General features: G+C 38.5%; 1 protein-coding gene across 3 annotated transcripts in view; it reads left to right on the forward strand.

Moving 5' to 3' along the window:
* Positions 1-24,875, forward strand: part of ABCC9 (ATP binding cassette subfamily C member 9) — a 131,969-nt gene that overhangs the window by 97,791 nt on the left and 9,303 nt on the right. For all 3 annotated transcript variants that reach the window (XM_021690780.1, XM_021690781.1, XM_044914911.1), the window contains 7 exons: positions 3,462-3,564; positions 15,874-15,975; positions 16,567-16,687; positions 18,177-18,307; positions 19,031-19,109; positions 21,065-21,173; positions 22,701-22,804. In XM_021690780.1, coding sequence (XP_021546455.1) covers positions 3,462-3,564; positions 15,874-15,975; positions 16,567-16,687; positions 18,177-18,307; positions 19,031-19,109; positions 21,065-21,173; positions 22,701-22,804 — 749 coding nt within the window. The remainder of the gene's footprint in view (positions 1-3,461; positions 3,565-15,873; positions 15,976-16,566; positions 16,688-18,176; positions 18,308-19,030; positions 19,110-21,064; positions 21,174-22,700; positions 22,805-24,875) is intronic.

A 24,875-nucleotide genomic window follows, 5' to 3' on the forward strand; every position in this document is an offset into this window, starting at 1 on the left:
TCACCAAATAAGTCCTTTCAAGTTAATCTATTTGAGTATTGAACATATGATAGGTACTACTCTTGATGTGGATATTTAAAGATTACAAAGACATGGCCTTCCACTTCCATCCCAGATAAATACCACAAAGAAAATAGATAGGATAACATGACAGGTGGGGGGCAAGAAGTGACTGGATTCAGGCAAGCTGGTCGATGGAACAGTAGGACGTTAATGAGTTCAACATATAACAGCCTCTGCTCTGTTTTCTCCCTGAACAAGGTGAGGTTATTTTCTAAGAGTGATGAGGACTAGATTCAGGTAAATCGTCTTGAAGGAAATAACAACTTAGAATGACAGAGGAACTTGACCACAAGTCAAGGTTTAGGCTTTTCTTTTACCTTCTTCGCTAGACACATGGACAGAATTTAGCATGACTATTCCTAATTTTACATGAGGAAAAGTCTAGGTAGTTGTAAGAAGAACAAAATACTATGTGTTAAACCTTCAAGGCTTGAATTATGATTGGAAGAAACAAAAGACAACCCAACTTTTTATGGAAAAGTATCTGTGTCATATTCATTCAGATTTACATCTTCCAACATTCATTTCTAAAGTAAATTTAAGTACCATAAATATCAGCATTTTTAAACCAAAGGAAGTTTTAAAATGTGGGACAGTCCTGCTGTCATGAATAAAATTCTAGAGTCTTTACGTTTGGTGCTTTTGGTCAAGAATCAAACATGTTCTTTCCATCCATTTCTTCCTTTCTTTCAGGCTACCCAGAGTCCCCAGAGTCTTCAGCTCTTTTGGAAAGTTAGTATTTACTGATTAGGCTGCTTTTCCTCCCCGGCATTCAGGGTTCGTGGTGTACTCACATGTGGCAGTGAACTCCCTCAAGTAGTTTACCACGAAAGTATCACAGTTAAATTAGACTGAGATTTCAGTGACCTTTCCTATTTCTTTTTTTTTTTTTTTTTGGTCCAATAGAATAAAGGTCTAAGAATGTTCAGAAGATGAGCTGGATGTGGATGAAAAGATACAGACTGAGTGTGTCAAAGTTTCCATTAGGAAAACAGAAGGTTTCTTGCCAAATAGAAACACACAGAAAGAATGTTCACTGCATTTCCACCCCTCCCCTCTCGCTGCTGCTTCAGACCATTGCCAATTCCATTTACAAACTCTTTAAGAGTGCATCTGAAACAATATCCCAAAACTAAATGATGAGTAAGAAGCGTCCCAGACCAAGCACTTTGTCAGAATAAAGTGTTTGATGTTTATCCCAAATGTTGTCCAGTGGCTTTTGTCCAATGGGCCCCACCTCCGATCTCCCCATTACCACTGTCCTCTAGGGAGAGAACCTTGTCCTGAGCCCCTGAACGTGATGAGTTTTCTCATTTCTGTGCCTTTGCTCATGTTGTTCCTACTGCTTCCAATGCTTTGTCCTCCCTTGTTCACCTGAAGAATTCAGCTCATCCTTTAAAACCTCACTTGGATCATCCTCCCCGTCCTCGGTGAAACTTTGCTTAATCCTCCTTCTCTCCCCATCCTCCACCTCATTCCGTGTGCAAATCACCCCCTTCCTTTATATTCAAGTAGCATTTTGTGCACAGGGCCATTAAACCCAGCTTCTGTGTTTCACGGTCCTTGCTTGTTAACACCATGTTTACCTCCTTCCCTAAAGACTGGGCTCCTCAAGGGCAGAGGTTACGTATTGTATATATATATATATGTATATATACATGTATATATACATATATATATATAGTCTCGTGTAGAGTTGGTGCTTGCTAAATGTTTCTGAATGAATGGCTGAAAATCTCCCTAACACTGCAAATACAGAAAGGTGGTTCCTTACGTGGATATTATCTTATTACAGTTCATATCCACTATTACAGAAAATCCTCTAATCCTGTGGGCCATCCTCCCTTTTCCTTATTCACTCTCTTCATCTCTAAAGGGGCCATCCCAGGACAAGGTAGCCATGTTCCCGGGACTGCTCAGCCCCACTCGAGTGTGTTGCTCTTCAGTGTAGGTCCTCCTGTACATGGCATTTAGGTCAAGTCTGCAAACTCATAACTCAAAGTGAGGTAATTATTTTGCTCCGATTGCCAAATCCTTTGATTATTGTAGATCAGATGTTGTCTGACTCAGTTATCTGAGTTATCTGGTTTGGCGTATTGGAATGATCAGATGGATTGGACAGATACCAAGTATCTGCTTTATATTGGCCTGTATGGATGGCTTCGTGGGCCAAGTGAACGCCCCACCCAGGACTTCTTCGTGCATTTGACATAGTGATGGTTTAATATAAGGTTTTGCAAATTGATTTGAAGATTTGGTGACACTTGGGGCAGTCTTTTATCAAACAGGAATCACTGCTGGGCTGTCAAATGAAACTTGGTTATTCCTTAGGAATGTAAGGCACAGACAAGTGGTCCATATAAGAACAGTCACAGCTACGGAGAGTGAATAGACCACATTTTGATTTGGCATTTCTTCCAACCTTCCAACCAGTTATTTTGATTATATTATCCAGCTTTCCGTTGTTTCTGCTATTCAGGGAAAATAACTGAAAAACGAAAAGAGACTATTTTTGTTATTTAGAAAGATTTATCACCATGGAGCATAAGTTCTGTAAGAAAGTAGCTCACATGTTCAGATGGATAAGATTCTTATTAGAAGTTTCATTTATAACATGGATTACCCAGAATGGGCAATGGGTCTGATGATGTTGATTTCCAAGAATGAACTTAATTTAGCCGGGGATCGATATCTAAACTGTATTTGTCATAAAATCCTGTAAGTACCATAGACTGAGGGTTCCTTTCATGCAGTGACCATCCTTATAAATATTTTAGAACCTTGAGCATAAGATTTCTCATCTAACAAGAACATCTGCCGCCTCCAAGGACCCCCATCCTCTACTTCTTTCCACTCAATTTCCTTCTTTGGTTCCCAGAAACACCGGCAGAAGGAGACATTTAAAAGTATATATTTGCCTGTAACACATGCATCATTTCCTGTCTTCCCTGGTCCTCATCCAGCACCTCCCACCCACCTCTAACTGTGTTATTTGGAAAAGTAAAAAGTGCAATAAAATGTAGGTAGAGCATATTGCATTTCTGTACAACTTACTCTGGTTTTTGTAAGGCCCTTGCAACATAGGCCATGCCTTGTTTTTGTGGCTGCAAAATTATGTGGAAATTTATGAAGCGATCCTTAATAGGAATTTGTCATCAGAAAGCTTCCTTTTCATAGCAGGGGTCTGAGAAAGGAAGAAACCCCGGACCACACCCTCTCCAATAAGCGTGCAGCAAAGCAGTAGCAGCTGGCCTTTATTTTGAAGTAGGAGTCCATTTACTAGTCATTCCATCCCATCCGTTTGTCACTGTGTTGAGTAAATAGTGTAGTAAGTGTGACTGTTTCTTATTATTTTTCCTGTTGTGTGGCTAGCATGATAATATTTTTGTTCTCTCCAGGCATGAAACCAGATTTAAGCAACGTATGCTGGAGCTGACGGACACAAACAACATTGCCTACTTATTTCTCTCAGCAGCCAACAGATGGCTGGAGGTCAGAACGGTACGTTCATTTCATGATTTCGAAATGGAAACTAAACTGATGCAAAGGCTGATGCAAAGAGGGAGACAGTTGTAAAAATTAGTCTTGCACCGAGATTCACACTAACTTCACTTTTTCCAGACGTTAAAATAGCTCAGGTTTGTTTATGTTACAGGTGAAATTTGTCATAATGTTTTAGCTAATGACAAGACAAATACCCCAAAAAGCAAAAATTCATTTTGTGTTCATTAGTCTCTAGATTACGTAAGTTAATGGAATGGCAAATGTTTGTATAACTTAATTTTTTTTCAAAAGAGCAAATTTGACAAGTGAACAGATGTACTCGTTTCCTTCACTGAGCAGGACAGGCCTGGAAGAGCTGGTGACTTTCTATGTTTTAAGCCAGTGGAGGATCACGTTAGCACAAAACAAAAAAAAATGCCAATTAATCATCTGTTGCCTTCTTCTGTCCCTTATAAAGGAGGATGCTTTGGCATCATACAGACTTGATCTAGCAAGTTAATTAATTTGAGTCTGTTCCTCATCTGTAAAATAGGAATAAGAATATGTACTTCATGGGGTTATTAGGATGAAAAATAATAATATAAGTCCCCTAGTTCACTGATTCGCAGGTGCACTCAACAAATGTCTTTTGAATGAATGGATGAATAAATAAGTGAATGGAAACAGCACCTGCTGTGGTAAGTGGTTCATAAGCCAACCAGCTGGAGTATGAACCAGGAGACGGATGGGACACAAGTTCCAGGAAGGAAGGAAATGTAGTTTGCAGACCTGTCTACATAATCTGCACTATAAATAAGCTACTTTGGTGGTAATGATGAGTTGTCTGTAATCTTTTTTTAAAAAAACAATTATCTATCAGGGAGCCTGGGTGGCTCAGTCGGTTAAGCACCTACCTTCAGCTCAGGTCATGATCTTGGGGTCCTGGGATGGAGCCCTGCATCAAGCTCTCTGCTCAGCGGGGAGTCTGTTTCTCCTTGTCCCTCTGCCTCCCCTCCTCACTCCTCCTCACTCTCTCTCCATCAAATAAATAAATAAAATCTTTAAAAACATAAAATAAAAAATAAAATAATTATCTATCCATTTGTCAAAAGGAAAAGGAAGTTTATCTGTACTATTATAAGGATATCACATCTACTAATTAAACATCCCTAGTATATTCAGGCTTTCAAAACTCAACAGACCAAAGAAGGCAGATAGTAAAAGGAATTTGATGAGGTGGAAATGAAGGAGCCCAAGTTATATGCTGAGTTGTTGATGGATGGATACAGGTGGATATGGATTCTGTGAGCTTTACTTGTCATGATTTCCCACTGGTTTACAGAGATTCTCTTCCACTATATTGGTTATAATGTAGAAATTATTCAGTGATATAACACAATTATATTTTGCAAATTTTAGATAGAAGCATTGGCTGTTGATAAGAAATTTCTTCCAGGTAGCTGTGGGGGCAGGGCAAAATGTCTCCTGAATTACCTATAGATAGCATAAAGGCGGATGAAGTGTTGCTTGGGATTTATAACAAAACTAAGACATTATTCCTAGATCCTATCCAGACCCTAATTCCTTGTTTTAAGCTTCTATTTGTTTGTTTAAATTTGTTTTCTCTAAGGAAGAAAAAAAACCCCAATCATATCTGAAAAACAGAATTAATCATGCAGTAGTTTAGTGAAAGAATGTCCCCCAATCATAAGAGACAATGTCAGTGGTTACATTTGTTATTTGATTTTTCTTAACCTGGACATCAAGCAGGTTTTTTTAGGGAGCAAGTGTGTTTGCTTTGGACTCGAGGTGAATGTCTGACTTGACTCCTGTTACTGCTCTTTAGCACTTCCTACTGTCAGGTTAATGGACAAGTGTTTAACAAGAATCTTCAAGCAAACCATATGTTCTGCTCTCGTAGCCAAAAGACAAGATATTAGAGCCTTCAGACTGCCAAGAAAGGGGAGGTCAGGAGAAATTAGAGAGGAAGAGTGGCCAGATTCAGAATGGCTTGGTTCAGTTTGACTCACAGCTCATTACTTTAACCCCCATGTGAAAGGCGGCGGACCAACCCAAAAGTGAAAACGTTCTAGTTCCAGCTGTAGAGACCTAAAGAAAATACTGATGTTTGAAACAGGAAGGGCAGGTTCTGCCATCCATTCTGTTCCTTGATAATACATTTGTTAGTGTGTCTTGTGTTTGTTTGCTCTGTATTATGATCCTTCCAAGAATTCCTGTCTAGTCTCATTACCAGAGCTCTCCCTTAAAAACCAATACCAAAAAAAAGGAATATTTTGCTTCTGTTTCTGATGGGTAAAGGTAAGTTTTGGTAAGGAACTTGTTGATTTATTGCAAAATTCCAGGCATCTCTGCTGACAGAAATCAAGGTCCGAGGTCTTATATGTGTATGATTTGTCTCCTTTGCCTAATTGTGTGTGTCAGTAAGTTTATGAGGGTATGCATACACACACACACACCCCTCTAGACAATCCCAGTGATCCAACTTAAAACTAGTCAGATTCACTCTCTTTCTTTCTTCTGAGTATTTTGAGAGTGTTCATTAGAACCAGGATATTATTTAGAATGTGTGAATATAGGAGTCTTTATTCGAATATAAGTGTGTAATTCAAGAACATATACTACAGTAAGAGTATTGAATAAGTTAACTCAATAATTCTATGAGGAAATAACCTTTCCCCCAATTGTACACATATAAATGACCTCCTCACTACTGTGATCCTGTGGACACGTCCACATCACTGGAGACACAATTTCAGTTTGAAACAAATGGATCTTGTGTCAGGAACATGAATGTTGAGATACAGGACCTTGGAGACTAGGGTGTGAACTGTTCTCTGACCCCCACAGCTGGACATATTCTGCCTTGTAAGTCATTAAAAAAATAAGTAATGAAAACTTCTATTTGGTCCAGTGAGTCCGCATTGATCTTACCCACAGTATCAACACAACCTCTCCTTTCTCTATTCTTTGCCAGATTCCTCAGTTAGCAAAAATATTTGCTTATAACAAATATTCTTAGAGTTTCCAGAGCAGAACACAACTAAAATGGTACAAGGAAGGTTGAGGCATTGGGCATAAATCAGAAGAAGCAAGCAGGATTTCCTAAGGCAGATCTGGGGATTTCACCAACTCTAATTCATGGACTCATTACCTTCATGAAGAGAAAGAGGAGAAAAAGTATCATAGCTTTCTGTGCCTATTTTTTGCTTCCACTGAATTCCCCGGACAGAAAATCTCAAGAAGGAAGGAAAAAGAACCAGAGAAAAACACCTCTTGTGGGATTCCGGAAGATCCATGAGCCCCATCCAATTTTTGTTTATTTTCTAATTTATTTTAAATATATGGCTCTCATTTCTTTTCCTGGTCAAGTTAAGAAAGAGGTAAGACAATCACAAGTTATTCCCTTTCTCTTAGTAAACAGCTTTCCCTATGGAAGACATAGCCCTACCCACCATAGTCACTTCATATTCACTCCAAATTAGGAAAAAAAATAAAGGTCACAATACACTCACATCAAAAAGGACAAGAGTCTAAAAGAATAAAATAATTTGGCTGGTGGGAAAGGAGCTAGGCTGTGACCACCGGCTTGCTTTGGCAGAGAGGGGAGTGTTTTTCCTCTGAGTGCCAAGTGAGTGGACCACCGTCACGTGCAGCGCGTCGCTGCAGCCTAACCTTTGAATGCTGCTTACGCTCTTTTGTTCAGCATGGCGTTTTCTCCTCAGCCTCTGCACTAAACAGTTCCAGTTCGTTGGCATCGGTGTTTCCATTTGCGAAAATTGTGTAACTCTATCTAAAGGCTGTCTTTCCAAGGCTTTGTCTTGCTGTGTGGTGAAAGGATAAAAGAAAATTCACATCAGGAAGGCCCCCCCCCCAAAAAAAAAAGTCTTGAGAATCAACAGGCTCAAGTGAAAATAGCCTTCAGGGTGAGCTTGCACGAGAGTCGATTTTATGAAACAGCACAGAGCTTTTTTGTGTGTTCATAACTCCACCACAGACAGGTGTGCCCTGACCTTGTCATTGGGAGGCCCTGATATATGCTCCCAGATACTCAGTGGTACCATAGACTGGTACTTCCGAGGACTACGTAAGGAAAGAGATTGTGTTACTGTTAACTATTTGCAAGTCTGTTTTATAGAAAATTACAGTTTTCACTATAATTCTATAGATGGATACATGTCCTTGAATCACTAGAAATCTGAGAAGAGGCCTCTTTTTTGACTTGGAAATCAAAAGCTTCTCCCTGGGGGGAGTGTTGAATTCACAAACTCGATGGAAGTTATAATTCATCACTATAGAGATACAATGTCCGGACATGGAGCCCTCTTTGAGAACTGGCAATTCCCATATGCAGTAGCTTCTGTTTCCTAAATTGAATCTCTCATTCCATTGTATCGTTTTGACCACAGGTGTGTTTTCGTTGAATTGATTGGTTAGGATGTGTAAGGACTAAGCAGTAGAATGAATGCTGCTAGTGATCCCTAAGTACTTTTTCTCCTTTGTGTGGGTTATTCAGACCAGCTGCTTCTCCTTTCTTAATTTATTGCCTTGAAACCATTTTGTTGTTGGCATATTTGCAGAGAAATTAAAAAAGGTATAACTATAGAATCACTTTGTAATTCATTAAACTTAAGTTTGATGGTGAAGGAAGTGAGGGATGCCTGGGTGGCTCAGTCAGTTAAGCGACTGCCTTCAGCTCAGGTCATGATCCCGGGGTCCTGGGATCGGGTCCCGCTTCGGGCTCCTTGCACAGTGGGGAGTCTACTTCCCCCTCTGCTTATTGCTCCCCCAGCTTGTGTGTGCGCTCTCTTTCTCTCTCTGTCTCTGTGACAAATAAATAAATAAAATCCTTTAAAAAATCGTAAAGGAAGTGAAAATAGGGAGCTAACACAAGCTCTTACTATCTATCAGTTCCAAACATCTATATTCTTGTACAATTTGAAGGGAAGTTAATGGAATTTAGTGATTTTGCTATGAGTCTTCTTGATAAAAATGGTGCACAAAGGAGCTTCCTTTCTTATGCAGATCAAGACCTCCAAAACATTCCAAATTCATTACAAAAAAGTTTTGTTTTTTTTTTTTAGAAAAAAGATTTTTGAGCAGTGGTAATAATCCAGGAGTGAGCTGAAAATATCTAGTTGGTATAATTAAAAGACAAGAAGAATAGCATTTTCTAAAAAAAAATGATGAAGGGGGCGCCTGGGTGGCTCAGTCGTTAAGCGTCTGCCTTCGGCTCAGGCTGTGATCCCAGGGTCCTGGAATTGAGCCCTGCATGGGGCTCCCTGCTCAGTGGGAAAGCCTGCTTCTCCCTCTCCCACTCCCCCTGCTTGTGTTCCCTCTCTCACTGTGTCTTTCTCTGTCAAATAAATAAATAAAATCTTAAAAAAATAAAAAATGATGAATATTTTTTATAATAAATAAAATAACTTTGTTATAGCTATGAAACTGTAGACATTGGCTTTTAAATTCTCATGTCTATTTGAATTTAGTAGACTGTAGATTTTGAAAATGGGTTCATCCCCTGGAAAATGTGCTATAAATGTACTTCAAGAAGGTATGTCTTATTTCTGAGATGTCAAAAACATTTATCTCTATACATTATCTTTAATAAGAAATAAAACAAAAAAATAAGATAAAAACAGAGAGGGAAGCAAACCATAAGAGACTCTTAAATATAGAGAACAAAATGAGAGTTGCTGGAGTGGGGGTGGGTGGTGGAGGGGTGGACGAAATGGGTGATGGGCATTAAAGAGGGCACTTGTTAGGATGAGCACTGAGTATTGTATGTGGGTGATGAATCACTGCATTCTGCTCCTGAAACCAGTGCTGCACTGTATATTAACTAACTTGAAATTAAATTAAAATATATATGTATATATATATTATCTTTACACATTTCAGCATATTTTATATACTGGACTAATAATTAAAATAACAGTGTCTAATGATCATACTGAGAACCTTTCAAGTAGTTTTTTTTTTAATTTTTTATTGTTATGTTAGTCACCATACATTACATCATTAGTTTTTGATGTAGTGTTCCATGATTCATTGTTTGTGCATAACACCGAGTGCTCCATGCAGAACGTGCCCTCTTTAATACTCATCATCAGGCTAACCCATCCTCCCACCCCCCTCCCCTCTAGAACCCTCAGTTTGTTTCTCAGAGTCCATCATCTCTCATGGTTCATCTCCCCCTCCGATTTCCCCCCCTTCATTCTTCCCCTCCTACTATCTTCTTCTTTTTTTTTTCTTAACATTCATTGCATTATTTGTTTCAGAGGTACAGATCTGTGATTCATCAGTCTTGCACAATTCATAGCGCTCACCATAGCACGTACCCTCCCCAATGTTTATCACCCAGCCACCCCATCCCTCCCACCCCCCACCACTCCAGCAACCCTCAGTTTGTTTCCTGAGATTAAAATTCCTCATATCAGTGAGGTCATATGATACATGTCTTTCTCTGATTGACTTATTTCGCTCACCATAACACCCTCCAGTTCCATCCACGTCGTTGCAAATGGCCAGATCTCATTCCTTTTGATGGCTGCATAATATTCCATTGTATATATATACTACATCTTCTTTATCCATTCACCTGTCGATGGACATCTTGGCTCTTTCCACAGTTTGGCTATTGTGGACATTGCTGTTATAAACATTGGGGTGCACATACCCCTTCGGATCCCTACATTTGTATCTTTGGGGTAAATACCCAGTAGTGCAATTGCTGGATCGTGTGGTAGCTCTATTTTCAACTTTTTGAGGAACCTCCATACTGTTTTCCAGAGTGGTTGCACCAGCTTGCATTCCCACCAACAGTGTGGGAGGGTTCCCCTTTCTCTGCATCCCTGCCAACACCTGTCATTTCCTGACTTGTTAATTTTAGCCATTCTGACTGGTGTGAGGTGGTATCTCATTGAGGTTTTCATTTCGATTTCCCTGATGCCAAGCGATGTTGAGTACTTTTTCATGTGTCTTTTGGCCATTTGGATGTCTTCTTTGGAAAAATGTCTGTTCATGTCTTCTGCCCATTTCTTGATTGGATTCTTTGTTCTTTGGGTGTTGAGTTTGATAAGTTCTTTATAGATTTTGGATACTAGCCCTTTATCTGATATGTCATTTGCAAATATCTTCTTCCATTCTGTCGGTTGTCTTTTGGTTTTGTTGACTGTTTCTTTTGCTGTGAAAAAGCTTTTTATCTTGATGAAGTCCCAATAGTTCTTTTTTGCCCTTGCTTTCCTTGCCTTTGGAGATGTTTCTAGGAAGAAGTTGCTGCGGCTGAGGTCGAAGAGGTTGCTGCCTTTGTTCTCCTTTAGGATTTTGATGGATTCCTGTCTCACATTTAGGTCTTTCAACCATTTGGAGTCTATTTTTGTGTGTGGTGTAAGGAAGTGGTCCAGTTTCATTCTTCTGCATGTGGCTGTCCAATTTTCCCAACACCATTTGTTGAAGAGACTGTCTTTTTTCCATTGGACATTCTTTCCTGCTTTGTCAAAGATTAGTTGACCATAGAGTTGAGGGTCCATTTCTGGGCTCTCTATTCTGTTCCATTGATCTATGTGTCTGTTTTTGTGCCAGTACCATACTGTCTTGATGATGACAGCTTTGTAATAGAGCTGGAAGTCCAGAATTGTGATGCCCCTTTCAAGTAGTTTTAAAAACATTAGCCATGTGAAAGAGAGCCAGAAAATATATATTAGCTCAAACTTACTCATCAGCCTCCTCCCTTCCCTCCCTTCATCTCTCTTCACTTCTATTGCTGGCAATATTGCCAGGATAAGACTATCTATCTATCACCAAAATTACCATTTTAATTCAATAGAAAATAATTTAAATTATCATCTAACTGAATCTACCATTTAGTTCTGTATGAGTGAATCCAGGCCCCAATATAAAATATTCCATAGTCAATTTAATGAGGGGGGGGGGGAATGGTGTGAGAGAAAGAGAGAAAAAGAGAAAAAAAGAGGCAGATTGAGTGCATAATGTTTTGCATTTCTTTTATAATGTTTGCATTAAGCCTACTGTCTAATTTCCATTTTTTGAAACTCAGTGATTATTTTATTGTTACACTTTTAAAAGAATGCAATTTTGAAAAAGAAAAGCAGAGCTGGAGGCATCACCATTCTGGACTTCAAATTATATTACAAAGCTGTGGTGATCAAGGCAGTATGAGACTGGCACAAAAACAGACACACGCGTTGTTGCAAATGGCAGGGTTTCATTCTTTTTTATGGATGAGTAATACTCCATTATATATAGATACCACATCTTCATCAGTCGATGGACATTTGGGCACTTCCACAATTTGGCTATTGTTGATAATGCTGCTATAAACATCAGGGTGCATGTGTCCCTTCAAATCAGTATTTTTGTATCCTTTGGGTAAATACTTGGTAGTGTAATTCCTGGATCATAGGTTAGTTCTATTTTTAACTTTGTGAGGAACCTCCATAGTGTTTTCCAGAGTGGCTGCACCAGCTTGCATTCCCACCAACAGTGTAGGAGGGTTCCCTTATGTTGTGGACCCACAACATAATGGGCAACTAATCTTCGACAAAGCAGGAAAGAATATCCAACGGAAAAAAGACAGACTCTTCAACAAATGGTGTTGGGAAAATTAGACAGCCACATGCAGAAGAATGAAACTGGACCACTTTCTTTACATCATGCACAAAAATAAATTCAAAATAGATGAAAGACCTAAATGTAAGACAGGAAACCACCAAAATCCTAGAGGAGAACCCAGGCAGCAACCTCTTTGACATCAGCCATAGCAACTTCTTACTATACACTATGTCTCCGGAGGCAAGGGAAACAAAAGCAAAAATGAACTATTGGGACTTCATGAAGATAAAAAGCTTCTGCACAGCGAAGGAAACAATCAACAAAACTAAAAGGCAACCTTCAAAATGGGAGAAGGTATTTGCAAATGACATATCTGATAAAGGGTTAATATCCAAAATCTATAAAGAACTTATCAAACTCAACACCCAAAAAACAAATAATCCAGTTAGGAAATGGGCAGAAGACATGAATAGACATTTTTCCAAAGAAGACATCCAGATGGCCATCAGAGACATGAAAAGATGCTCCACATCACTCGGCATCAGGGACATACAAATCAAAACCACAGTGAAATACCACCTCACACCAGTCAGAATGGCTAAAATCAACAAGTCAGGAAACGACAGATGTTGGCGGGGATGCGGAGAAAAGGGAACCCTCCTACACTGTTGGTGGGAATGCAAGCTGGTGCAGCCACTCTGGAAAACACTATGGAGGTTCCTCACAAAGTTAAAAATAGAACTAACCTATGATCCAGGAATTACACTACCAAGTATTTACCCAAAGGATACAAAAATACTGATTTGAAGGGACACATGCACCCTGATGTTTATAGCAGCATTATCAACAATAGCCAAATTGTGAAAGTGCCCAAATGTCCATCGACTGATGAAGATGTGGTATCTATATACAATGGAGTATTACTCATCCATAAAAAAGAATGAAACCTTGCCATTTGCAACAACGTGGATGAAGCTAGAGAGTATTATGCTAAGCAAAATACGTCAGTCAGTGAAAGACAAATATCATATGATTTTACTCATGTGGAATTTAAGAAATGAAACAGAGGAACATAGGGGAAAAAAAGAGAGGCAAACCATAAAACAGACTTTTAACTGTAGAGAACAACCTGAAGGTTGATGGAGGGGAGGTGGATGGGGGGATGGGCTAAATGGGTGATGGACATTAAGGAAGGCACTTGTGATGAGCACTGGGTGCTATATGTAAGTGATGAATCACCAAATTCTCCTCCTGAAACTAATATTACACTATATGTTAACTAAGTGGAATTTAAAAAAGCTTGAACCAATATATATATGACTGTATGAATGAATGAAGCTCTTCCCAATAAGGTCAGCTAGGAGGAAGTGGAGAACAGAAATTAATAAAAATGTGCCTTGTTTCAAATCCTTAATGTGTATATTACCCACAGAAATTCCTCAGAAACTGAATGATGTATTTCTTTATATCAAGCTGGGAGGGAGGGCCTTGCTCCAAGTATCCCTTGATACTAACTTACTTTCTGGGACTCTTCACAGAAACTTCTTATGAGTCTTTTTAGAAAAGATATAGAAATTACAAATTTACACCATAACCTCAGAAGTGTTAACTTTACACCGAGGGCTGGAAGAGAAATTCATATTGCTGTAAATATTTTAGAAGTATTTGGGGAGCATGTTGCCATTTGTCAGATGTAAGAGTGGCCCAGACTGGTTAGATTATGCAGCCATGTAGTTGTTGCTTCAAATAAAGGGAAAAAGAAGAAGTACTGTCTAATTGGGATGTGACAAGTTGTTAACACATGGTCTGACTGGAAGAAGCGATCCAAGGAGTATTTACTACCTCTTGGGAATTTACTACCTCAAGAGAGTAACTCTGTATGATTCCTTTCTTTATTCTTTGTAAAGATCGTGGAAATCATTATGGAATTAAATTTTAGTGCCTCTTTGTAACCTTTGATGTTTTATGATGCACATAAACTTTTAAGCTTGCTTCAAACATTTGAAAATCATCCAGAGGAAGAAAGATATCCTGGTACACGGAGATGGTGAAATGTAATGGGTATTTAATCTTTTTTTAGTCCTTTCAACGTCTTTGAATTAGGTATCATTTCTATTTTCCAAAGAAACTGAGTTTCAAAGGGGTTTAAATTATTTGTGTGGTAATTGGCAAAGTCAGCATCTGAGCCCAGATCTCTGATTTCAAGGCTGGGATTATTGATTGTTCCTCAAGAGCTGGATCTTTGGATCTGTTCTAAAAAGAGGCAGGAATGTGCACATGTGAGCTGACTTGAGTAACTTCATTTGTTGTCTCCAGCACGTTAAACACTCCATTACAGTCATTAAAGTCTTATCACCTAGTTATTAGTTGTTTTTTTTTTTTTTTTTGAGGGATCAGAGACATATCTAGCTAAAAAGGTCACAGGTGAGATGAAACTTGAAATAGTTCTAGAAGTACTCGTGCCTGAAATGCTACCTGCTTCCAGGATATATGACTCATCAGCATGAAAAGTTTTTTTTTTTTTTTTTTTAAAGATTTTATTTATTTATTTGAGAGAGAGAATGAGAGAGAGCATGAGGGGTCAGAGGGAGAGGCAGACTCCCTGCTGAGCAGGGAGCCCGATGCGGGACTCGATCCAGGGACTCCAGGATCATGACCTGAGCCGAAGGCAGTCGCTTAACCAACTGAGCCACCCAGGCGCCCCAGCATGAAAAGTTTTTAAGATTTCTTTTTCAACTGATAAGACAGAACAGTGCCTAAAAGTGCTGGGAAATGAGGAAGAAAGAAGTGTTTGAAAATGGACAGATGTGGGGTGTCTGGGTGGCTTAGTCGGTTAAGAATCCGACTCTTGATTTCAGGGTTGTGAGATCGAGCCCAGCGTCGGACATGGACCGTGCTAAGATTCTCTCTCTCTCTCTCTCCCTCTGCCCCTCCACATACCCCCTGTGCTCTCTCTTTCTCTCTCTCTAAAATAAGTAAATAAAATCTTTTTTTAAAAAAAGAAAAGAAATGGACAGATGTGCCCTGTTTCTTATTTGAGTTAAAGACTGACCTCAATGAATTTTTAAAATTTCACAGGAGTTTATCACTGATAGACCATAGATAATTCAAATGCTCTAAGACTGGCCCACACTTCCCATTTATGAGTAAATATAACCCTTATTCTTATTTACATGGAATCTGGAGATTTAATGTCCTAGACTCTGAGCCCAGATATTTGAAAAAAGTTTAGATATGAATCTCAACAAGGTAACCAGATGCAAATTTCTGCAGGGCCCTTACTGTATTGCACAAGGGAGATAGATCACAATCCAGATATAAGTACACATGAAATTTAAGGTAGTAAATCAAGTCCCCAGATAATTACTTATCTGGCAACACAATGCAATAGAAAGGGCCTGTTGTGGGGGGGGTGCGGGGGAGGGGAGGAGAAAAAGAAACCCTATGTCTGACACTGGTTGGGCCACAAATTGCAGTTGAATTTCTGGCAAGTTATTTAACTTCTGTGAATCCATTTCTGCATGGATACAATTAGAGCATTGAATTACGCCCATTCTAGCCTTAATATGGTGAGTTGGCATTCATCCATATCTTAGGTAGTGTTCCTCGGAAACTTAACAGGACACACAAGAAGTGATGTGTACTGTCTTAGTGATAACCTCTCCAAATCGATTGGGATCTTTTGTTTAAGAACTTGAGGAAAATCTTTTAACGATTTTTCTTGCTCCTTTCTAGGATTATCTGGGAGCTTGCATTGTCCTCACTGCGTCTATTGCATCCATCAGCGGCTCTTCCAATTCTGGATTGGTGGGTTTGGGTCTTCTATATGCACTTACGGTAGGTATGGATGAACACATCACTTTTCATGTAGTGTTGAAGGTACTTTCTATAGTTATTATCAATTCCTATTCATGGATGTAAGAGGAGCAGATTGAAATTCATAACAAAATGACATCTTGCAAATAAAAGGAGATTGGGGCCCAAACCCAGCATTTTAGGGCAGCGTGGATTCAGTTCTGATACTGCAAATTGGTTTTTAGAAACTCCTCAAAATCTATGGTGAGAGCACTCCCAAGGCTGTTTGAGATCCCTGTCCCTAACTTGTTCACAGCCTATTTGGGGACACTAAAATGAATATGAATATATATGAGGTAAGTGCAATCAAAGCTACATTCAACTTGTGCAGGGAAATCAGAGGACAGTTTACGAATCATTGACATGTGAGGACCCTTGAAGAAGAGTGGACACCTCCTTTGCCTATTTTATCCCACGACACCCTCCCTGGTCTCTGATATCTTGCAGCACTTACGAATTGTACCACATGATATACACTAACTGTCCAAGTCATCCTATCCTAAAATATCCAGTGATTACAAAGATCGTTACTTCATTTCAAATGTGTTAATTTCTTTTTGTCACCTGACACAGATAACCAATTATTTGAACTGGGTTGTGAGGAACTTGGCTGACCTGGAGGTCCAGATGGGGGCAGTGAAGAAAGTGAACAGTTTCTTGACTATGGAATCTGAGAACTATGAAGGCACTATGGGTATTGCTCTGAATATTATTTTGTTTCACTTAAATATTTATTTTATACAAATATTAGTTGTGTGTCAGACACATTGTCATTTTTGTTTTTGTTTTCCACTTTAATATCCAAGAATCCCTTCTTGTCTTGGCTTTGCTTTATGAGATACACCTGAAATGATATGGCTATTTAGGCCTGAAAAGTTTGGGATACAACCAGACTCCAAATAGATGTTATGTAGTAATATTTAAAGAGAATTATAAAAAGTATTTGGACTTGGGGCACCTGGGTGGCTCAGTCGTTAAGCGTCTGCCTTCGGCTCAGGTCATGATCCCAGAGTCCTGGGATCGAGCCCCACATCGGGTTCCGTGCTCCGTGGGAAGCCTGCTTCTCCCTCTCCCACTCCCCCTGCTTGTGTTCTCTCTCTCGCTGTCTCTCTCTCTCTCTGTCAAATAAATAAATAAAATCTTTAAAAAAAAAAGTATTTGGACTTTATTACATTCATTACCAACCTACACTATGAACTATTTATTGTGTTCTCTTTCTCAAGATCGTATTAACTTAGATGTCAAGAAACTTGGCTCTTACTGAGATTCTCAGCTTTGCTAGAATAAAATTGGCAGGAAATTCAATACTGAAGATGGAATGATCTTTCTTAAATTCAAATTTCATGCTTAAAATGAATTATTTTGCCTAAATCGTTCAATAGCTATCTGGGTCTTCAAGGACAAAATCCAGATAAGTTAGCTAAGACCACTAGACTCTTCATTAGTCGATCCTTGCCCACCTACCTGGTCTCATCTCTCATCATCTATCCAACATGCCAAGGTTTCTTTTTATCTTTGTTCTCTCCATATATATTTGAAACAAATCTCCCCATCCCTAATCCTTTAAGACTCATCTCAGGCACCATCTTCTCTTGAAACCCTCCTGGAACTCTCAGGTTACCACCATCTGTGCTCCCAGAGCACCTTGGGTTGGACTCCATCATGTGACCCTGCATGCAGTACTATAGATCCTGATGCTTCCCCAGGACACAGGGAGCACTTTGTGGCATGTCTTTCATCTCCATATTCCCATCACCTTGCACAACACTTCTCATTTTAAGCACTCAAATGTTTGATGACTGACTGAACAAATGAATGAATTTGCAGATGAACTATCTTCAATAGAACCAAACAATGGAATACAGAAAAGACATGATAGTTCATGCTTCCAAAAGAAACACACACATACTTATATACATTTATACATACAAACATATACATATAAAAAATAAATTTTAAGTAATACTGAACCAAATTCTGTGTCTTTTTAAAATTAAAATTACATTCAGAGTAAAGGCCTATTGATTAAGAAATTTCAAAATAGCTTTTGTGTGTGTTTCTTCCTGCCCCTCTTTCCTTCCCTCTCTCTCCCTCCCTCTCTCTCCCCCTCTCTCTCCCCCTCTCTTCCTGTCTCCCTCTCTCCTTCTCCCTCTGACTTCCCCTACTCCACCCTCACCCCCCAGACCCTTCTCAAGTTCCAGAACATTGGCCACAGGAAGGAGAGATCAAGATTCATGACCTGTGTGTCAGATATGAAAATAATCTGAAACCTGTTCTTAAGCATGTCAAGGCGTACATCAAACCAGGGCAAAAGGTATGGAATTCACTGCCATTTGTTTCATACAAATCAGAGGATGGAGCCACTTGATCACTATCTAAGCTCTTGAGATATTCAGCCAAGTACATTTTCACTGGGCTCACATAATACTCCCTATACTTGTAAGTCAAATTATCTACATAAGAGAGAAAAGAGAGAGAGAGGATCAGGATAAAATACATGTTCTCTAAGTTGTATTGACATTCATTATTCTCCCGGGAAGATCAGGAAAATCAACAATATGTGTGTTTGTCCAAATTTCTGGCTTCTGGCTCACAGCCATATCAGACATCTCCTTGAGGACTTTTGCATTTGTACTAGCTTTAGTCCCAAAATGATTTGTTTCAGCTACTTTAAAAAGAGAAAATGTGCAGAAAAGAATTGGAGCCAGTCTACTTTTTGTTATAAAATCATCACTTCTAAGATAAAATTGAATACTTACTTATTAGACCAACAATATACTAAATGCAAAAATTAAGCCACGAAGGAAAAACAACACAGCCACATACAAATAAAAAGAGTTAGAATGAAATCATTGAAGATTTGGTGAGGACTCTGTGTTTTTATCTTAATGTTCATAATAAAAGAATGACGATTTATTAGCTATTTAAATAGAGGTACAGTTTCCCCATGGTATCTTGTCAAAATTAAAAATACTTTGTGCCCATCTTCTGCCTTTTTTCTGAGTCCTTTTCTGTCTGAGTGACATTTGCTTTTTAGGTGGGCATATGTGGTCGCACTGGTAGCGGGAAATCATCATTATCACTGGCTTTCTTCAGAATGGTGGATATATTTGATGGTAAGTTGCTAACTAAATGTTCTCATTCGCTATGTGGTGCTTTTCCTTAAAAAAAGGAAGGCATCCTTTTTTAAAAAAAAAGTGAAAAAAAAAAAGTTGATGAGGCATCAACTTACCTAATCCTGCAGAAATAAAGAGCAAATATTTATAAGGACTTTGTGTCCTGAGACCCATGATTTGAGGCAGGTGTCCCAGGTCAGCAGTCTAGAAGTAAAGAATGAACATAAAATTGCTAATAAAATTATTAGCTCTAAACTCAGCTCTAGAGATTGTTGTTAAAGAATTCTAATAAACTGGTAAAATGAAAACAAAGCCACCCATTTTGAACAGCAGTAGATGTAGGTGGCATTTCAAGAGGAAAGGAGAGAAAGGAAGGCTGTCTTGCTTTGCTCAAACTAAAAACACATCCATTTCCATCAAAGGAAAAAAATGCAAGGAGATAAGTAATCTGCATTATTAATTTTGGTGCATGACTCTTACCTTCATAACATGGTTTAATGATGCTGAACATTTTGTGGGGTGGCAACTTGCTAAGTGCCAAGCACATGTTGACAATATACAAAAATATTTATTCATCCACAAAATTATTAATAACATGATACATGGGAATAATTTAATCTTTGCTTTAGAGAAAATATGTCACATTATTTAGTCTATCAAGTGACCTATAAATAGCCCAGCACATAAACCGTCTTGAGTAAAAGGGGATCCAGCAATGTGCTTGATCATCAGCTCCAGGAAGCGCTTCCTAACTATTATCTGAAATGATTGCGATGATGATTATAGTACTTCACATTTTTATTGTACTGGACAGTTTATATTACTTAATCTACACAACAGCTCTGTGAGGTGAAGAGGTCAGTTTATGAACAGAGATGAACTACAGTAATTGCAGTCTCCTTGGGGGTTAGATTCAGGAGCAGAGTAGGTAGGCATCAGCCGCTGGGTTAGCAGCTTGCTCTTCCATGGCTAGTAATAATAAATAATACACAGATACTTTAAGGAATTTCAGTGGATTTTCATTATAAGTCAGTTACATGATCCAAAGACAATTGATTGACACTTTCCATTAAAAAAAAAAAAAAAACGTTGGTTATAACTGAACATATTAGATTAGCCTGTTCCTTATGAATCCAGAAACATGTTTTCAGGCCCCATGTGGACTATCAATGACTGATTCTCTTGGTTAGCATTAGGCTATTAAGATTTTAATAGATAATGTGTTATTCCTGAAAGAAAGGTTAAGCTGACCACCTTGCCTCCTCTTGAATCTACATCTAGCTGGAAAAGGGACTCCACCTGCCATTCTTTGCTTGGCCTGCTCATTTCATATGGCAGAACTGTCTTCGCACAAAGTGACATAATCTATCTTAAAATAATCTATCAATTTGAGGTCAAAGATATCAAGATGGCACAAGCCTCTAATAAGTCTAAATACAGTATGGAGAAATTCATTAAAATTTGATATCTATGTCATAGAATTTCCTTTCTTATTTACAATACACTGTCCTGTTCAGTCAATAAAAGAGTGAATAATTTAGAAAAAATCACTGTCTTCAGGGAGTTTATATTCTAGTTGGGAGAGAGAGACAATAAAAAAAGATAAGCACATGTATATAAAATATCTTGTGAAGGAAAATAAAGCAGGGAACAAGGATAAAGGAATATTGGAAGGGAGAGGACCCATTAAGGAGAAAAAGTACTTTTGGTTTGTATGAACCATGGAAACTGAATAAAAACTGAGAATCTCTTTAAGAGAAAATACATAGGAAAGAGAACATACCACCAAAATGTATATTTTTCATAAAAATGCATAATGATGCTTTTAATAGTTAAATGGAAAGCTTTATCTTCTGATAAACCCTGAACTAGGAAGGTACTTTCAATTTGTAAACAAATATTATTTTACTTTTGATTTTATTAAATGCCTGCAATTTTTTGTTTCTGTTTAACAGGAAAGATTGTCATTGATGGGATAGACATTTCAAAACTACCACTGCACACACTACGTTCTAGACTTTCAATCATTTTGCAGGATCCAATACTATTCAGTGGTTCTATTAGGTAGGTGATGTATTCAATAGAAACCTGAATGTCTCAGGATTTACCTTTTGGCTCATAGGAGAGTTTTACTCAGAACTGTTTTTCAGGTAGGTGTGAAAGACATTTTCAGGATGATAAGAAGGAATATTCTAGTCAACAATTCTGGTCAACCCTAGAGTTGCTAAATTAACCTCTACAGAGGCCAGTCCTTTATTTATTCCAGGAGCTCTGCTCTTTCAATTTGACTCCACAAAAGTCACTTCTTCCTCAGTACTTGGGGCAGTGATTCTTTTTTTTTTTTTTTTAAGATTTTATTTATTTATTTGACAGAGAGAGACACAGCGAGAGAGGGAACACAAGCAGGGGGAGTGGGAGAGGGAGAGAGAGAAGCAGACTCCCCACTGAGCTGGGAGTCTGACGTGGGGCTCTATCCCAGGACCCTGGGATCATGACCTTGAGCCTAGGGCAGATGCTTAACAACTGAGCCACCCAGGTGCCCCTGGGGCAATGATTCTTGGCAGACATTTCTAAGGTGTTCTACCCTACAGATATCCTGCCTATCACTATGTGTCTGGCTTGGGCTCAGCAATATTGAGTTTGGTTAATCCCTTGATTCCCCCATCCCTCATAATTTTTCTTTCAGCCAAAATTGCTTTTAAGAAGCTGCTACAATCTTCTCCATGCCTGGTTTATGGTTTCCCACAGTAAAAAAAAAAAAAAAAAAAAAAAAAAAAAGCAGTATTTACTACCTGCTAAGTGCTTTAAATATATTGTCTCATCAAATCCTCAAAGCACTGCTCTAGTATACTTATTATTATCCTCATTTTACAGATGAGCATTTTGAAACTCAGAGAAGCTCTAACTGGTTCAAGTTCATACACTTAGTAAGTGGTAGAGTTTGTCTGATTCCCAGAGTCCACCATGGCATTAACCACCAGGTCATGTCTCTCAATGCATCCATCTTTTGTTCTCTCTTGCTCCCCTCCTCTACCTTAATTACAAAGAAATATTGCCACCTCCTTTTGTCTTGAAGAGAAAATGGACGTAAGATTGCTCAATATTCAGCTGTAAAATCACTTTAATTGAAAGTTGCGGATGTATGCAGTTATTTAGAAACGCCATAGTGAATTTACATGTCCCGGTAGATTTACTATGAATACTACTATTGTGGTTGGTGCAGCACAGCTCATCTAAGATAGCATTACGTGTTCCCGTATAATCATTGGTTCTGTAAAAACACTTTGCTAGACACTATTCAAGTTACATTAAATATATCAAAGTGGATAAATCCACATAATGAATTTTATCATGTCATATCTTGCATATAAACTTACTAATTGTATCTTTGGAAAACATTTTTCATAACATTAAGGTCATTCATTTATTCATCCAACATGAATTGAATGCCTGCTCTATCCTGAGCACTGTTCTAGGTATTAGGGATATAGCAATAACCAAAACAAATGGAACTTATATATTTAAGGAAAGAACAGCAATAAGCAAACGTATGTATTTATTGACTAAATAACTTATTTTTTTCCCCTACAGATTTAATTTAGATCCAGAGTGTAAATGCACAGACGACAGACTCTGGGAAGCTCTAGAAATTGCTCAGCTGAAGAATATGGTCAAATCCCTACCAGGAGGTCTAGGTATATTTTCTAGAGAATACACTTACTTTTACATATGCAATTAATTCTATATATCTCTATATTTTATGCTAAAATCACATAATTCATGTTAAGTCCCTTTAAACTTAAAATAATCTCCAAAAGGTCATTAGGATACTTCAAAATCTAATGTTTTTGCATAGGATGCCAGAGGATGAAACTTATAACAAATTCTGTTCTATATGAACACTCCAAAATATTCCAGTTAATACATTTAACTGTTCAGTCTTTTCACTTTTAGTGGTACAGTTTTTTATTTTATTTTATTTTATTTTATTTTATTTTATTAGAGAGAGAGGGCGCAAGAGGGTGAGTGGGGGAGGAGGGGCAGGGGGAGAGAGAGAATCTCAAGCAGGCTCCATCTCATGACCCTGAGATCATGACCTGAGCTGAAATCAAGAGTCGGATGCTTAACTGACTAAGCCACCCAGGCGCCCAAGTGGTACAGGTCATTTGAATCAGAATATTTCCCTGTGGTCATTCTACTCATGTGATTGACATGACCCCTGACTCCCAGTAAATGGGTAGGAGGATTGAAGAGGCTACTAGGTTCAGAGTAGTCAGCACCATGTAGGAGCAGGCAGTTTCTCCACATTGGCAGCCATTTTCTTTGTTGCCAGAAGGGCCTATTCCTTATATTTATGTGACATAATTTTGTGAAGACATTATTTTCTACGACCTTGCTACAACCTCAGTTTTAGCCACCTGTGTAAGAGATAAAACATGTACTCAAACAATCAGATATAAATTTAGTCCCAGAAGTAGACAATTTCTGGCAAATGACTGATGACGGAATAAAACAACAACATGAATAATTAAAGAACATGATTAACAAAACAAAACAACAGAAAGTACACAGTGCGGTCTTTAATTCATAAAAATGATGAATATCTATAATTTTGGACTTTTGCTTCCTTTGATAAGGAAAATCTATGTCCTAAGACGGCCGACAGAGCCAGTGAGAGAGTGCCAGTCCTTGCCCCAGGGCTCTTCTGGGTTCTTTTCCCTGCTCTGCTTCCCGAATGCACCAATCTGGGTTCTTCTCCCTGCCCTGCTTTGTGCATGCGCCAAAAGTGCCAAGTATGCAGAAGTAGAAGTGTATAAATTACCCCCTTTGTTTGTGCTTGGGGCTCAGACCTTTGGAGACCACTCTCCTCTGAGCCTGCTGGCGTTAAACAAACCTCCTATCCTCCAAGATCTCCGAGTGCCGCTTGGTTCTTCTGTCAGGCGATCCAGTCCAGGTTCCGTAACACCTTAAAATCTGAACTCATTTAAGAAAGCAGTCAGAAAGATAAGAGTTGGTTGATATTCTAATTTTAATACATAATATGTAGCTGCCATGTTGATTGTGTTGTTTTGGCATCTAGAAAAAAAATCAGCCCACAAAATAAAACATGTTTATTTGGGAAGGAGGACCTACTCAAAAACAATACCTTTTATGATTTTAATTAAGTCCCAAGGAAAGGCCTCCCACAAACAGAAATTGAGATAGCATGTCTTTAAAGATAGTTTTATTGACCTTGCCAGTGTTAGACTATGGGAGCAATTCCAGGGATCTGGATGAACTTTCCCATCGTAATTTTGATGTCTCTCATGGCGAGCCAAGCAAGTCTACTTGAGAAATTGATACTGCATATAGACCCTTCTCCTGTGATATTTAGAGACATTCACACCTTTAGTAGTTGGGAATACAGGCAATTAATGACTTTGTAGTCCTCTTCCTTCACGCAAAAGATGTATGCACCTGTTTTGAATCATGGGCACAATGTTCAAGGGTTATGGTACAGTGTAAGCAACAGGGGATTATATTTACACTATGTAATTGAATGTTGTTTATGTTCATTGTCTTCATAAAGATTACATCAGTTGCTTGATAAAGATCTGGTTCAGGCCAATTCTGGTGAAAAACATCCATCATCTTTTGCACCCTCCTTATTTATTATGTAAATTAAAATTTAGAGAGAATAAAGGCATAGCCCCCAAGCATGAAAAATTACAAGAATCTGATGCAATGAGAAAACAGAAAATAGAAATTTATCCCTAGGACTCTACT

The sequence above is a fragment of the Neomonachus schauinslandi genome, chromosome 5 (genome assembly GCF_002201575.2).
Source record: "Neomonachus schauinslandi chromosome 5, ASM220157v2, whole genome shotgun sequence".
NCBI lineage: Eukaryota > Metazoa > Chordata > Mammalia > Carnivora > Phocidae > Neomonachus > Neomonachus schauinslandi.